The sequence below is a fragment of the Lynx rufus genome, unplaced genomic scaffold (assembly GCF_022079265.1).
Source record: "Lynx rufus isolate CCGP_SWC_20201006 ecotype Redwood Valley unplaced genomic scaffold, mLynRuf1.p SCAF_13, whole genome shotgun sequence".
NCBI classification, from domain to species: Eukaryota; Metazoa; Chordata; class Mammalia; order Carnivora; family Felidae; genus Lynx; species Lynx rufus.
In genome coordinates this window covers 24564456-24581207 of record NW_025814827.1, presented here as the reverse complement: position 1 = coordinate 24581207, position 16752 = coordinate 24564456, and the positions used below count along the sequence as shown (strand labels likewise).

General features: G+C 40.3%; 1 protein-coding gene across 2 annotated transcripts in view; it reads left to right on the top strand.

The window, feature by feature from the left end:
- The window catches only part of AP4E1 (adaptor related protein complex 4 subunit epsilon 1), a 65991-nt gene extending 59620 nt beyond the window's left edge, over positions 1-6371 (top strand). For both annotated transcript variants that reach the window (XM_047075111.1, XM_047075112.1), the window contains one exon: positions 996-6371. In XM_047075111.1, coding sequence (XP_046931067.1) covers positions 996-1156 — 161 coding nt within the window. In that variant the 3' untranslated portion in view covers positions 1157-6371. The remainder of the gene's footprint in view (positions 1-995) is intronic.
- The last annotated feature ends 10381 nt before the right edge of the window (positions 6372-16752 follow it).

Genomic DNA, 16752 nt, shown 5'->3' with positions numbered 1-16752 from the left:
CACAGAACACAAATCAACTTTTACAAGTATCAGATTTCTTAGAGCTATTATTTCCTGTTACGAATACCTTTCAAATGAGTGTGTTGTTCAGACTTTATTAAAGAATTTTTTGTGTGGTAAAGTATAACAGGATTTACCATTTTAACCCAGTTTTAACTGTATAGTTTATTGGCATTAAGTGCATTCATGTTGTGCAACCATTGCCACCATCACTTCCATAACTCTTTCCTCTTGCCTGACTAAAACTCTGTGCCCTTTAAACACTAACTCCTCATTCCCCCTTCCTCTCCAGCTCCTGACCACCACCATTCTTATTTCTGTCTCTCTGAATTCAACTACTGTAGGGATCTCATATAAGCAGAATCCTGCAATACTTGTCCTTTTGTGACTGGCTTATTTCACTTAGCATAATGTCTTCAAGGTTCATTCGTGTGTAGCATATGTCAAAATTTCCTTCCTTTTTAAGCCTGAATACTATTCCTTATATGAATATACCACATTTTATTCATCTATTCATCTGTCGATGGACACTTGGGTTGCTTCCACCTTTTGGCTATTATGAAAAATGATGCTCTGAGTGTGGGTGTGTACACATACCTGTGTTTGAGTCCCTGCTTTCAGTTCTTTTGGTTATATATGCAGAAGTAGAATTTCTGGATTATATGGTAATTTTTGTTCAATTTTTGGGGAAACTGCCATATTATTTTCCACAGCATCTGTACCATTTATATTCCTACCAGCAGTGCACAAAGGTTCCAGTTTCTCCACATCCTCACCAACAGTTGTTATATGTATATGAGTGTGTGTGTGTGTGTGTGTGTGTGTGTGTGTGTGTGTCTTATAGGATTAGTAGCTCCTTGTGATTTTAATTTGCAGTTCCTTACTGATCAGTGATGTTGAATATCTTTTCACGTGCTTCTTGGTCATTTGTGTATCTTGGAGAAATGTCTGAGTCCTTTTGTCTTAAAGAATTTTCAATTTATGTTTTCTTGTAGGCAATGAAGGGCTTTTGGCCTGTCAGCTGCTCCCATCCATCCCCTGCTTGCTGCATTTTCGAGTTCATGGTGACGTATTAGCCCTGTGGTTCAGATCCTCCTGCTCTACTCTTCCTGACTATTTACTATATCAGTGTCAAAAGGTAGTGGAGGGATCCTAGCAGAAGCTCTGCTTTTATTTTACTCCATCAAAATAAATGGTTTACATAGATAAACTTATTTACCAAAGTAAAAAGAACTCCTGGTACTTCTAATGAAAATGGGGATTATTAAAAGCTGTGGTTTTATGTGTTTTCTTTATGAATCCTGATCAAGAAAGATCCCTAAGAAACTATATCCTTAACCTTTTACTCAGGATTGTACAGTATGTTTGGGTCTCACAAAAGTGACCTGAACTAATGTTATAAACTGCTAATAATTTATATGTCACTTAGTGTAGAGGGACTGAAAATATTTATTTTGTTATAAATAATTTTATAGCAAATTTACTCTAGTGCTAGCTGATTTGTAGTAAAGCCAAGTCTCCATTCTCTGCATTAATGGTGGGGGAGTCGGGGGGAGACATGGCATTGATCATCCCAAACCTAATTTGTATTTGGCTTTGGAATGCAGTGTAAGCTTTTCGATAGGGAAGTCATTACTTTCAATTATGTTTTGCTTGGATAAGTGTTGAAATAAATTGGCACAGCACACACTAACAGTTTAGGAGATCCATGAGCATGCTGGATATCGGGGGGATTCAATCTGTGATATAGTTTTTATTGTAGATAACTTGTTACACATAATTGCAGATAATTCAGCTACAGAATTTGTCTGTTTTCCACTTGAACTTATTTTTAAAATTCAAAATGAATCCTTATTTTAAATGTATTCTTATTTTAAAAACCCAGAGCCATTTACAAAATATCGTCATATAAAAACATAACCCATAAGAGGACAGAATACTAAAACAGATATAAAAGGACTTTGTAGTTATGGCAACTATCTTAGTTACCATTTAGGTCCATTTAGGTCCTTTTGACAAACTAAATTTTGTGAGTATAAATGGCAAAACCATCTTTCCTGGCTTTTGAATCTGCTAATACTCAATGGATACAACCACAACAGTGACTACTTAAGTATACTGTACAGATTCTTCAGTAAGATACATCATTTTCATGTTGTAATTGTGCCTTTATGGCCTATGTCAGAATTCTTGTCAGTGAAAGAAGAAGTTAGGCCTACTATGAACAATGGACCACAATCTTGAGATTGTACATTAAAGTTAAAAACTGAAATAGTAAGTATTTTATAAAATCTTATGGTGCTGTGGAAAATATTTATTATTTCATTTTTTCTGACACTTCACCATGGAGACTGTTCAGGTAATACAGTTTTAAGTCACTTCAGTTAATACTCTGGTTAATTGGTACTGTTTATCACCCACGTGTGGAATTCTGGTTTAAATTATCTCATTAATCATAACTGATAAAGATACTAAAGGGATTCCCTAGAGCTGTTAGGTTTTATTAGCTTTTTATGTCTAGCATTTTTCTCCCTAAAAACAAAAGCACTGTTTTTAAAAATTAATTTTAAAGTTACTCATTTTTAAAAATGTCACTTCTTGTTAATTTCATGTTTTTAAAAACATACAGTAAAACCTTGCTATGAAAGTAATGATAAGTGACTAGAATTTCCTGAGTAGGTTTCTCTTTTGAATAGAAGGTCAGATTCATCTTTATGCTCCCAGCAGCGTCATGTGAAGAGAATGAGCTCTCTTGGATGTGGTGGACACTGGTAGCTAGACTTACCAGCTTCCTCTTTATTTCTGCCTCTGTCAATAGCACCCCTCTCCCCCAACCCCCGATTCTGCTGTTACTCTGACAAAAAATTAGGAAGTACCCTCTCACTTTGTAGAGGAATACAGTATGTGGCAAAGGAGGTGCTCCAATTTTTTGTGTGTCCTTACTTCTGTGTGTGTGCATGATCACCAAGGCTAGGTTGAGTATAGAGCAGTGTGTGTAAGGTGCCCAGCAAGCAGATGGACGACTATCTAGGAGAGATTACAATGGGCTACTCCTTGGTCGTGAATGGCAACTGACAGTTGTCAGTAACATTGCTTGGCCAACAGAGCTGTCTGATGGTGGGAGATGTGTAATGGTAGGTTAGGGCCGGGAGCATCATTTTAGCTTGTCAAAGGGAACATAGTGTCACTTTTGTTCTTTCTGAATCCACTAAATAAAAAGTAGAGTAATGGAGTTTCCACTGAAACATTTAGTAGAATGTTTACAATTTTTATATTTTTATGGCTTTAAAATAACAGTAGGAAAGAGTGAATTTTAAAGAACTTCGGAGCAGTGTGTATCTGCCTAAATTAATTCAGTGTTTTAAGTTCCAAATCAGGCATCACCAACCTTTTTTGCATTGCAGGAAGACGTGACTGTAAAGTAGGGAGCATGATTTTTGTGGGCAGATAATCCTCTTTACCTTACAGTCATGGTTTAAAGTGAAGGGGCAGCATCTGGAGTAGAGCTGTGGTGGGGATGCTCAGCGTGTGAGTTCTGTGCCAGGCACCTTCACTGAGAGTGCAGGCGGCGGCAGGTGTGACTCTGGGGGAGAATAAAGGGCAGACAGCAAAACCTTAAGAGCAGGTGAATGAAGAAGGATCAGGCTCCCGCCAGAGTAGTCCCTGTGGAGGCGGGCGGATCAGGCTCAAGGGAAAGTGGGGCCCTGAGTAAGGGTACTTCTGAAGAGAGGGCAGATGGAAGGTGAGCAGTTACCAAGTGCTAATGTGCCAAGTGTGTCCGCATGTTCTTTGCAGGGGGGCACTATTTAAATAGTAACCTGCTATCCTCTACCAAAAAACAGTTGTGCTGAAAATGCAGTATTGTATTTTTTCCTTTATTTTGTTTCATGTCAGTAATATTGTAAAATATTGAGTTCTTTGTCTTCTTTTTTATGAATGAATGTGATCTTTGTCTCATGATTGTGAGCCACTGCAAGTGCACTGAACCTATTCACAAGTCTTTAAGGTGTTTTGCTGTGTTAAAATTTTAGAGGGAAAAATGCAAGTGAGAATAACAACCTAATAGGCATTAATGACTTTATTTTGGAGTTGAATTCTGTAAGTTGAAAAACAATTCGGCTAAATATGTAATAAATACAAAGTGATCTATATTGTTCTTTGGTCTGTATATTTTTTATTATCTAAATAGCTAATAAGTAATCCTATTCAGTAATTTGATAGGGTTGGTGAAAAGGAGCAGAAGCAACTGGAATGGGATGAAAAGAGTGATTTACTCATTGCAGTCCCTCAAAGAATCTGGCCTAATTGGTTAAAAGTAAAGATACTGCTGTTTCTGTGTGATGTTCAAAGAGAACTTTGTGGGCTTCAGGCATGGATTCGTTCTCAGGTGTGTGTCCATATCCCCTAGGTCAGCTTATCCTAGCCTGACCAGAGCATTCAGAGCAGTGCTTTCTTTCCACGATGCCCTCTCCGTACAGCCGCCTTAAGATGCAAGAAACACAGTAAGTCGAAAGGTGATTTAGTGAGTCTCTGTCTCTACGTGTGTATCCTGAAACACAAAGCTAGATCAGAAATGGCATTTAAATCTCACTGACTTATGCCTACTATTGGCTATAATGTGTGGCAGGCAAGAAGTTCTGAGACTTGAAGCCCCATCTTTGGGTAAAGGAGGTTTAAATGCACCACACCCACTGCAGTAATTGACAAGAAGGGACTCTTAAAGGGAGGGATGGCCTGCTGACAAACCTGGTAGTCAAAGTTAATGATTGTATGAAAGTTACTTGTTTATGTGTGTGCATAATGAAAGACTATGAGCTTTTTATGGTTAAGAACCATGCATATATTCTATTCTGTGTTCCTTTGCCTGATGCATAATATAGGCATTCAGTAATAGGGACTCAGCCTACTGAATGAATGACTAAAAAGACTTGTCCCATCAAAGTAAATAATCTGAGACCAGGTAATATCCAGGGATTGACTTTAGCAATCCTGTGGTTCTCCTAGAAGTAAAGAAAAGTGATCAGATTTAGTTTATAGATATAAGTTAGCAGAAAGGGGTTTTGGTGAAAATAGCTTGTGCCAGTTTCTACCTGGTGGAAGAGAGGAAGCATGACTGCTTGATGAGACCTTTACCAGCCTGAAGGTCAAGTCCTGTGAGAAGTTGCCATGCCATTTAAGAGATCTCTCTGCAGATACAGTGTGATTACAGATAGATACTATGACTTGGAGAAGGAGGATGTTTCTGCGTTATGGCAGATGTTCATGAAGTTTTAGTGATCTAAAAGAACTGGTTTTAGGACAGAAAGCAGTGGACATTTGATCAGTGAAGTTAATGATAGCTAATGAATGTGATAAGGCAGATTTACTAGCTAAGCTAGCATTACATGTTTCTTCAGAAGAGTGAGCACTGTGATAGTGGGAGGGACAGCTATAAATTAATAAGGCCAACAGCATCAGGAAAGTTGGGAAAGAACAGTTCTGAATAAAGTAGCAGGAAGCAGAATTACTTAAAAGGAAATGTGTTTCCTATGCATCATGTGGGAAACTTTATGGTAGGTGCATGGATGCAAGACAGGATGGTACCCAAAAGATGGGTCCAGAGAACCCTGAGAACTTAAAGATTGTGAGTTGGATACAGGGAGGATGGGCTTGGGCATGGGGGAGAGACAGATGACATCAAACACCGTGAGTTTTCTGGAGCATCTGTAATGCTGCAAATGTAGTGAGTTCTTCTAAGTGGTTGCAACTAGATTGCGGGCTTCTTTCCAAGAGAAGAGTCAATTTTCTTTAGTTATTTTAAACTATTTTTATAAGTGGATGAGTACTTTTCCTTCCCAAAACATATTGCAGATACCACTAAATAGCTGGCCTTAGGAAGTTTTTCCCTAATGAGGTCTGGCAGGACATGTGCTAAATGGATGGAGACTAGAGCCCAGAGATTATTTTTTGTATTTCAGTGAGAGAAAAGTACTTGGAAATCTGTTTAATTGTACAACTCCATCCTTTATGTTGTGTGACAAGTAGGAAGTAACAGAAGCAAGGTGTGATATATTCTTAGGGAGAGGTGTTTGGTCTGAATTGCTACTGTATAATTTAATGAAGTTGAGGGCAAAACCAGTGACTGGAACAAGCTGGTCTCCAATGATGATCAAGGTATAAGACCTGATAGATCAAGGTTAAGAATTTATTTTTTCATCTTAATTGACTGATTAATAGTTGCTGGGGTTAAACAGAAGAGTTACGGTGAGCTGTGGGAAAAACGAAATGATTTGGACCCAAATATTGGACCAGTCTTCATCCACAGAAGTGATAAGTGTCTTTTGTTATTCATAAAAAGCCTTTTTAAGCACATCCGAGTTCATGCTCATCAAGTGACTTACAGTGGCATTGCTACAGAGCCTCAGGACAGGGTTGGTCACCAGAAAGACCCAAGTTGGAACTTTCAGCCCCACTCACCTACCTCTGGGAAGGGAAAAGGGAGGGGTAGGGTGGCTGGAGATTAAGTTCTAGAAAAACTCTTGAGTAGGATTCATGAACTTCCATGTGGGTGAGGCATCCCATTTCCATGCGGACAGAAGTTCCTGTGCTCAGGACCCTTTCAGACTTTGCCTGATGTACCTCTTCATCTGGATGTTCTTGAAGTGTGGCCAGTCAGAATTGAGATGTGTTTTCAGTATAAAATTGAAATGTGTTTTAAGTATAAAAATTGGATTTCAAAGACTTCATGCAAAAGTAAAATACTACTATATATTAAGAATATTGAAATTGTATTTTAGATATATTAAACCAAATAAAGTGGATTATCAAAATTAATTTTACTTGTTTCTTTTTAATATGGCTACTAGAAAATTTAAACTTCATATGTGATTACATTATGTTTCTATTGGATAGTGCTGTCATAGATCTAACTTTCAACTAAGATGTCAATTTATAGTCCTATAAAGGCCAAATCTAGAAAAAACAATCAGTGATTATTCTATCCCTTGCTTGCTGCTAATTCTGATATTAAATCCATTATTCTTAAACTTTAATGGCAATTCAGAGAGAATTATATCTTCTTAAAATGGAGAATTTTCCTCCACTTCTGGAAGAATTTGATTATTCTTGTCTTTGTCTCCTTCCTATGTCTAATTCATCTTTGTCTAAACTGCTATTAATGTGTTCAATTCATACATAATATTTTTTAATCTCCAGAAGTTCCATTGGATCTTTTTTTATATCTTTAATTTCTTTCTTCACCATGGTCATGTTTGTTTTTTTTTTTTCTCCAACATGGAGTATATATTTTAATAGCTGTTGTCATGTCCTTGGTGGCTTATTCTGGCATCTTTGTTATTTCTCTATTTCTCTAAAATAAAATCCCCACGGAGATGTGGGGAAATAGGTTCTACTTACATAAATGGGTTAGAAAAAAGCTTAGGGCAGAAAGCTGCCACCATGGGGCAAAAGTGCCTGAGGTTAGCTATCGAGATGTTGTAATGAGATCAGGAGTAACTTGTTATATCACCTGTAGGAAATTACTTCCCATCTGACGCCAATATCACAAAGTCCACTTGCCACCCCCCCCCCAGACCTTTTGCTTCTTACACACACAAGTTAATGATTAATATCTGATTGTTTTCTTCATGTTCAGCACGTGTGTAAGATCTTGTTTTCTTCACGTTCACCAGGTGGGTAATATCTCGTGAGCTTAATAAATACCGAGACAAAGAGCCTGTTTGGGGCTCTTGTCTTCTCCCGGACATCAGCCTCTCTTGTATTCAATTCTGTGTCTACTGTCTTGCTGGACAAGAGAGAACTCCAGATTCAGAGTCTGCGACACGAGGTAGAGGAGCAGAGGGGGCTAGAGCCAGAATCTTAAGCAGCCTCCATGCTTGGCGTGGAGTCTGACATAGGGCTCAATCCCACAATTCTGGGATCATGACCTGAGCTGAAATAAGAGTCAGATGCTCAGCTGACTGAGCCACCCAGGCTCCCCTCTTTGTTTGTTTCTACTGATTGCATTTTCTCTGGTTATTGGCCATATTTTGCTGCCTTTTTATGTGCTTGGTAATGTTTTACTAGAGTTTTACCTTATTGGGTGCCAGATTTTTATTTTCTAAATCGTGTTGGAGTTTCTTCTGGTGCATAGTAAAGTTGCTTGGTATCAGATTGATCCTTTCAACACTGTTTAAGATTTCTTTTTCAATTTTTACTTTAGAAGGGGAGAGAAGGGCAGAGGGAAAGATAATCTTAAGCAGGGTCCATGCTCAGCATGGAGCCCCATGTGGGGCTTTATCCCAGGACCCTGGAATCATGACGTGAGCTGAAATAAAGAATCAATCACTCAATCGACTGAGTCATCCAGCCACCCCTTCACTTGCCTTTAAGTTATATTAGGCTGAGTACAGAGCAGTCTCTTTAGGGTTAATTTATCCCCATTAAGGCAACACCCTTCCGAGGATACTACCTCTATCTCATGAGGGCACTTTGGTAAAAACAACTATTTCCATCTCTAATTCTAGCCATGTTGGCCTTCTTGATTTCTTAGGGCTTCTTCTTCCTTATCCTGTGCCCTGGAAACTGCCTTCAGGCAGTAAGCTGGGACAATCCCAGGGCTTGCCTTATTCTTTTCCCTTCTCTCGGGGAAATCAGTCTTGTGCTGGTTGTTTTTCTATTTCTAAAAATCATGATTTCATATAATCTCCCCAGTTTCCTAATTATTTAAGGCAGGAGGCTAAATCTCGTCCTTGTTGCTTTTGGTCAGAAGAGGTAGTACCTTAATTAGGTTTTAATTTCATGAAGGACATGTTCCTACCCTATTCTAAGAATTCCTGAGGCATTTGATCAAATTTAGTATAGAATTTGGAAGGAAGAAGCATGTTTCATTCTGTGTAGACACGGAACCAGAACACTCCTCTGTATGTTTTAGGTTTGGCCAGGTTATTAAAGATAGTGTACCTACAATTAGGGGATGTGATTAGCATTAAGAGGAAGAGCCCCTTATTGTGGCCACTAAGTGCTGGTCAAGAAGGTAGAGTGGAGTAGAAGAGGATCTTAAATCTTGCCATCATTGTGAAGCCTCTGAAGACTTGTCAACAGACCTAGCCAGACAGGTCAGGAGGGCACCAGCCTTGACCTCTGCCTGGAGCAGCCCCAGGCAGAGAGCTCGGTGGTAGGCCAGCCTGAGCTGAACTCGCCCCATCCCTGGGAGTGGTATTTGGGAATGTTCTTTGTGGGAGAATACTGTAGACTTGGAACTGCTAGTTTGTGCATAATAGTAGGGTTTTTTTGGGGAGGGTGGGTAGAGGAGATGGTCGTTTCTGTGGACATTGAACTTATAAATGAAAATGTCAGTTCATGGGCTCTCCAACAGTCACCTTTCCCAATCTCTTCCTTGGATTTCAGGGGCCTCAGTCAGTGAAGTAGGACATCCCTCAAGAGTTGCCCCTGTAATGCCATGTATCTTATCAGCACTGGCATTTTTCTTTGTTAGACATACATTTTTTTTTTTTTAATGAAGTGATTCTCAACTAAATTATTTCTTGGTTTAAGAAGTACTATTACTTGTCTGAGTGTCTTTTGTTGAAGTTAGCTACAGAGTCGTTGAAAGTGGGTCCTTTGTGCACAGAAGATCAGGAATGGTACTTGCCATCACTTTTCTAAGATCAGGACAGATGTTGCAATCTGTCACATCACTCCTGCCTCTGGACTCAAGACTTAGCTTCAGAATCCTTCCTACATAGCACTTCAGGCATCTACTACTAGTTAATCTGAGTTGCTACTCAAAATTAAGTCTATTTGTCCTCTCTGTCTTAAATAGTATGTAGTTTACAATAACCTCCTTTACATTAGGGGATTCCTAGCTTGTAGACTACAAGTACCTCTCAGCTTTACCTCATCATATGATTTATCTCCTGTCCATAGTGACTGTCTACTCCCAATTTAAATCCAGAAGGCCTCCAAGGAAAAGTAATTTGCCATCACAACAGCAAGGCAACCTTTATTGAGCACCACTGGGTCAGATTCCAAACAATATTATAGTCTCCCAAACCCCTGTTTGTATTTTCCTATTTTCTGATGATGAAACTGAGGCTCAGAGAGCTGAAGTGACTTGCCTGAGGTCCCAAAGATACCTAGCAGTAGAACTAGGACTTGAGGGATTTTATGATTGCCCTTGAATGTCCTCTGCCTATTTTATTTCCTTTTTCCTTTTTTCTTCCACACCTTGTGGCTTTGGTGAGGAGCAGCTGGCCCCTTGGGAGTTCTGCCAATTAGAGGATGCCAGAACTTCTGTGAGCAGATTGACAAGCCTTCACAGGGAGGGATTTTATCTTACTGGAGAGAGACATATTTTGCTTTTTCTTTTCTTGATTACTTATAGATTTGAAGCCATTCTGAATGTTGGAAGTCCACCTAGTCGAAAGAAAATGGAGAAATTAGAGTAATTTTTTTGTAATTTGGCAATTAGGTCGGTAAATTAAATAATGTTGTGATTATTTTCTTTAATTGAAGCAGGTAACTATAAAGCCGAAGGAAAACTGTTTTCAACAAGTCAACCATTGATGACTGGTACTGTTTTTATAGTTTTGTATTGGAAAACACTCATCACAGAAGATAAGTGATAAGCAGATTAATCCAGCATACACATACAGATACAGAGGTACATATATCATTATTTAATTAAATAAACATGTTTGAAATTAACAATTTTATTTATATATGAAAGATCTTTTTAAAAATTATTTCAGCCACACTAACTTTTGAGGAGGACCCCCTGAGTATAGTTTCTCAGCCGATGTGCCCTGGTTACTCCCAGCACGGCATGGTGTAGAATCATCACACCGCCAGCTCCTGTCTGCAGTGCTGGGAGCAAGCCTAGGGTTGCAGGCCCAGAGTTCAGGCGGTGCGAGTCTAGGGACACAAGGGATGGACCAGCTGACTGAAGCCTAATGTGAGGCTTTACTAGCTGGTCCAGGAGGGCGCAGCTGCCAGTCCTGAAGCACAGAGAGGAGAGGGGGCAAGCCCGATCATCATGCCAGGCTTCCCATGGTTCTCCCCACACCCCACATTCTCTAGCAACACTATCCCTGAAGGACCGGGGCTGCAGAACAGAGAACAGTGTTGACCAAAAGTCGTGCTCTTTCCTCCTTCACTTTTTTTCCTTCCTTTCTTTTATAGGTCAGTCATGGTGCTAGGTCCTGGAAAATGAGATCGGGTCCTTGCCCTTGGGGAGTTCTCGATTTGGGGAACGATCTGGAAGGCAGAGTGCAGTGAGGGTGTGGACACGGGTATCTTCAGGAGCCTGCAAGGTGTTCAGAAGGGACCTTCTCCCAGTTAGAGTGTGTAGTGTCTTGGTCCTCAGGGTACCAAGGAACTATTGCCTGTTAATCTGGATTATTATTGTTTTAGTTTATTTTTGAGAGAGAGAGAGAGAGAACACGAACAGAGGAGGGGCAGAGAGAATGGAGAGAGAGAATCCCAAGCAGGTTCCATGCTGTCAGCACAGAGCCAGATGCAGGGTTCGGAATTGCTGGGTCATGTGGTGACTCCATGTTGAACTTTTTGAGGAACTACCACACTGTTTCCCACAGTGGTCGCACCATTTCACATTCCCACCAGCAATGTGTGAGAGTCAAGGCAGCCCAGGATGGGACATGTGACAACCTAAGAAACCACTGTTTACCCGGGCAAGTGACAGTGACTGCACCCCCTTATATATGTAGCCCTGGCGGCCTCCCTCCAGGGTCAGCCTCCTCTTAAACAGCCATCCAGAAATTCCCCAGAGGGAAGAATAATGTTAAACAAAATGACTACAGTGAGGGACTCTTCTAAAGCCCTAAAAGCTGCCATTACCCAAAATAGGCATCCAACACGTTCTTTTATGACTGCCATAAATACCAGCACTAGCAATATTATCTTCATATGAGTTGATTTCATAGCACTTTAGAAAGTTACACCATCATAAATAATCTATGAATATGTTATTTCATCTGCTCTCAGAATTTGCTCCAACAGAGCTCTGGCCAATTTTAGAAGTTTCCATGTAAATATATAAATATAACGGTAAGAAGAACATGAAAATTGAACAAAACGAGGCCAAGTATCACATTTAATCCACAAATATTATGAAAGAATATGAAATTGTTTTATGGGTGGCTAAAGTAAGCCTGTTTGGTGGGGAGGAGATGATGTATGTTGCCACCAGTCCAAAAAGGAAGGATGCCTACTAGGGAAGCAAGCCTCTTTCTTTAGAGCCTCTTTTTCTCTGGTTAATGCTGTACCTCATCACAAATGATTTGGTGCTGTCCTGAAATACTAGACGCAGCACACTTATGTATGTATAAACTTATACTGACACTTTAAGAATAACAAAGGGGCACCTGGGTGGCTCAGTTGGTTAAGCGTCTGACTCTTGATTTTGGCTCAAGTCATGATCTCACGGTTCATGGGTTTGAGCCCTGTGTCAGGCTATGCGCTGGCAGTGTGGACTCTGCTTGGGGTTCTCTCTCTCCCTGTCTCTCTGCCCCTCCCTCTCTTAAATAAATAAACAGAAAAAATAGTTCATAAAATAACAGAAAACACTATTTTACAACACTTAATGCCCTGTGACACATCTGGAAGTGTGCCTTAAGAGAAAATTAATTCCAAAATGGAGTTGATTTCCATCAATTGTCACTGAAAGTTACTCAGGTGAAAATTAACAGTTTGGGCCTGACTCAATGAAGGTGTTAATTAAGAGCACCTTAATTATATGGATTATGGAAATGGGTTAACAATTACTGATCACTCCAATTTTCTGAAAACATATGATCTGTGTATTTTTCCTTCCTTGAGTCTGGAATTCTCTCCTGCTCTCCTTTCCCAGCTACTTGAGATGCTCTGGGGGAACTTGATACCGTTGATTCCCGGATATTCTACAGGTTTGGTGCAGGCAGATTTCAGGCTGAGGAGGTTCAAGCCTAGTTCAGGACACACTAGGGAGCGTTTGGCTGCTGTTTGAATGTCCATGTTGTGTAGGTAGATTGGGGATAGAAGTTAAAACATCACTGCTTAGTGGTTTGCTGGTAGCTCCTTTCTTCCAGACTTCCTGTCAAAGGCTCCAAGTGGACTCCATTTTATTTCCAGGAAGGTATGGAAGTGGACGTAGTAAGGGTATTGATTTGGAGAACACACGGGCTAAGAGGAATGCCTAGGTCTGGAAAACTTGGTTCTCCCTCCTCCTGTGACTTCTGTTTATAAGGGCAGGAGATTTGGCTTTGGAGGGCGGGTATCTGCCATATTATCTGCTGCAGAAGTAAGCAGCAACTAGGGGGGTTGAAAAAACAATCTAATATACACTTTGGCATAAAAGAAACAGTGCATTGCATATGTCACCAATTCTTTAAATTTCTTTCTTTTTTTTTTTAACAGTGTAGTTCCAGGACCACTTTGGATAGTGAATACCAGGTGGCCAATCAATACCATTTGTTTATTTTTTTATTTTTTATTTATTTTTTTCAATCAATACCGTTTAAATGCCTCCAGCTACCATTTAAATGCCTCCTGCTGGAGAGTTTTTCTCTTGTCTGGGTTTCAGTGGAAATTCAGCAATGTCTGGGCACTTTTACAAAGCACAACTGGAGGTTACACAGAAAGAGGATGGAATTAGGAATAGTCACAAGTAAACACACCCAACAGGTAAGGGGTAGAGGGAAACACACCAAATATTCAGGAAGGTTTGAAGAAAAGTGAGGCACAGTGAGCTTTCTATAGAACCTGGTGGAACTCAAGGAACCATCTCTGAGATAAACACCCTTATTCAAATGCCACAGACACACTGTTTCCCTAAACAGAGAGACTTGAGGCCTAGCAGTTTTTATGTTGCAGCAAAAGATTTGGGTCAGAACCAAAGTTTTAAAGACTTTATTGAAGAAGTTCAAAGATTCATTGGCCAGCAGCCAAGTGTGGTCTGATTTGTTTGCATTTCCTCTGGGAACTTGCAGGCAAGTGAGGAATTGGCCAGCCACAACCGTGAGGGTCACCCACTCCCCTGTGGGTCTTTTCTTCCTGGCATTTATGATGTGGGGGAGGGGAGTTAGGAGGAAGCCATTCCCTACAAAGGCCCAGTTTCAGCAGCCCAGTCAAACTGCAGTCTCCCCTCACATCAATCTGGCAATAATTAGTCCACCAATGAGACCTGTATCGTTCAGGGCAAGAGGCAATGGGATGAAGGGTGGGAAGTGAAATGTCACCATTCTTCTCCCAACTGGTAATGGGCAGAAGACCTGCTCCAGCCTCAGAAGCACCAAGCACGTGTGTTCACGGGCCGGTTTTCCTTGTTCAGGCTCTTGGAAAGCTTAGCATCTACCAAGAATCTTTCAAGTGTTCTTGTTGTTTGTGCTTAGAGAGTTTTGGGACATTTGTCAACTGGATTGGACTTTGAAAAAAAAATGTTTTTTTCTGTGGTTTTGGGAATTTGAAAAGAAGGTGCTTGTGTCCCCCACATGGGTATACATATACGTACAGCATGAAGATCCCTCTCCTTTTCTTGGGATTTTGATCACATTGATAGAAAGTTGTGCAAAAATGTGAAAACGTGGGGCACCTGGGTGGCTGAGTTGGTTGAGTGACTGACTCTTGATTTCAGGTCAGGTCATGATCTCACGGTGGTGAGACAGAGCCCTGTGTTGGGCTCTGTACTGAGCATGGAGCCTGCTTAAGATTCTCTCTCCCTCTGCCCCTCCTCCACACTCTCTCTTTCTCTCTTAAAAAAAAAAAAAAAAGAGTGAAAAGATTCCTGATTGCAAAAAGGTGAGGAGGAAGAGAAGTTAGTTTGGAAGAGCAGGGTCTTTGGTTGTCCTGGACTGATTTATCCAGGAGATTCATTGCTCAGCAGAATTCACAGCCTCATCAGTGGTCTTAACATCTATGCAGGTGGCGAAGCCTGAGAGCTGGAGGTCACACATACATAGGCATGATAGGGCACAGGGTGAATAAGCAGGAGACCCAAGAGTGAATGTGCCATTGAGGATGCTGGGAAGGTGGTGGACCAGGAAGCACCAGCAAACCATCTCCCCAGCTAGACAACAATTGTGCTGGAAGAATCTGTCTGATCTATTTTAGAATCCTGGAGTCTATTGAATAAGCCCAGCTTGCAATTCCAGGGGAAGGTTTGGATGGTTAATTTGTTAATTTCAGCTCTTAGTAGAATAGCAGCTACTCTAAAGATTCTACAAAACACATACAAACAAAAAAACAAAACAAAACAAAACACCTGTTAGAACTTATAGATGAATTCAGCAAAGTAGCTGGATACAAAGTCAACACACAAAAGTCAGTTGCCTTTTCTTCTTTTCTCTTCTCTTCTCTTCTCTTCTCTTCTCTTCTCTTCTCTTCTCTTCTCTTTTCTTTTCTTTTCCTTTTGATTTCAAGTTTTTAGTTTAAATTCTAGTTAGTTAATATATATGGCCAAAATTGGTTTCAGGTAGAATCAGGTAGATTCATCGCTTACATATAACACCCAGTGCTCGTCATAACAAGTGCCCTCTTTAATACCCATCACCTATTTAACCCATCCTCTCCCACCTCCCCTCCAGCAACCTCATCAAACTCAGTTTGCTCTCTATACTTAAGAGTATCTTGGGGAACCTGAGTGGCTCAGTCAGTTAAGCATCCCTTTGTTTCTGCTTAGGTCATGATCTCATGGTTCGTGAATTTGAGCCCCACATTTGGCTCTGGGCTGACAGGGCGGAACCTGCTTGGGATTCTCTCTCTTTCTCCCCCTCTGTCTTTGCCCTTCTCCTGCTCGTGCTCTCTCTCTCTCTCAATAAACAAACAAACATAAAAGAAAAAAAAAGTGTCTTAATGGTTTGTCTCACTCTTTTTTTTTTCCTTCCCCTATGTTCATCTGTTTGTTTCTTAAATTCTACATGTGGGTGAAATCATAGTTGCATTTCTGTACTCTAACAATGAACAATCTGAAAAGGAAGTTATGGAAACAACTCCGTTTACAGTAGCATCAAAAAAGAATAGGAATTAACGAGGTGAAAGACTGAACAAAGACTACAATAAAGTGCTAATAAAATGAACTCAAAATGGTTAAAAGACCTAAATGTAAGACCTAAAACTATAAAATTCTTGGAAGATACATAGGGCAAAAACTTCAAGACATTGGATTTGGCAATGATGCATGGTATATGACATCAAAGGCATAGACAACAAAAGAAGAAATAGACAACTAGATTTCATGAAAATTACAAAAAAATTGTGCATCAGAAACACTGTCAACAGGGTAAAAAGGCAACCCACAGACTGGGAGAAAATAATCACAAATCATTTGATAAGAGATTAATACCCAGAATATGGAAAGTATTCCTAAAAACAATAGCAAGGTCAATCCAGTTCAAAAATGTGCAAAGGGCTTGAATAGACATTTCTTCAAAGATAAACAAATGGTCAATAAGCACATGAAAGATGCTCATCACTAATCACTAAGAAAATGCAGGCCAAGGGGCACCTGGGTGGCTCGGTTGAGTGTCCAACTTCAGGTCATGATCTCACAGTTCGTGAGTTCGAGCCCTGCATCGGGGTCTGTGCTGACAGCTCAGAGCCTGGAGCCTGCTTCAGATTCTGTGTCTCCCTCTCTCTCTGTTCCTCCCCTGCCCGTGCTCTGTCTCTCTTTCAAAAATAAATAAACATTTAAAAAAATTAAAAGAAAGAAAATGCAAGTCAAAACCATCTCACACCCATCAAAATGGCTACTGTCAATACCTGCGCGCCTCCCCCCCCCGA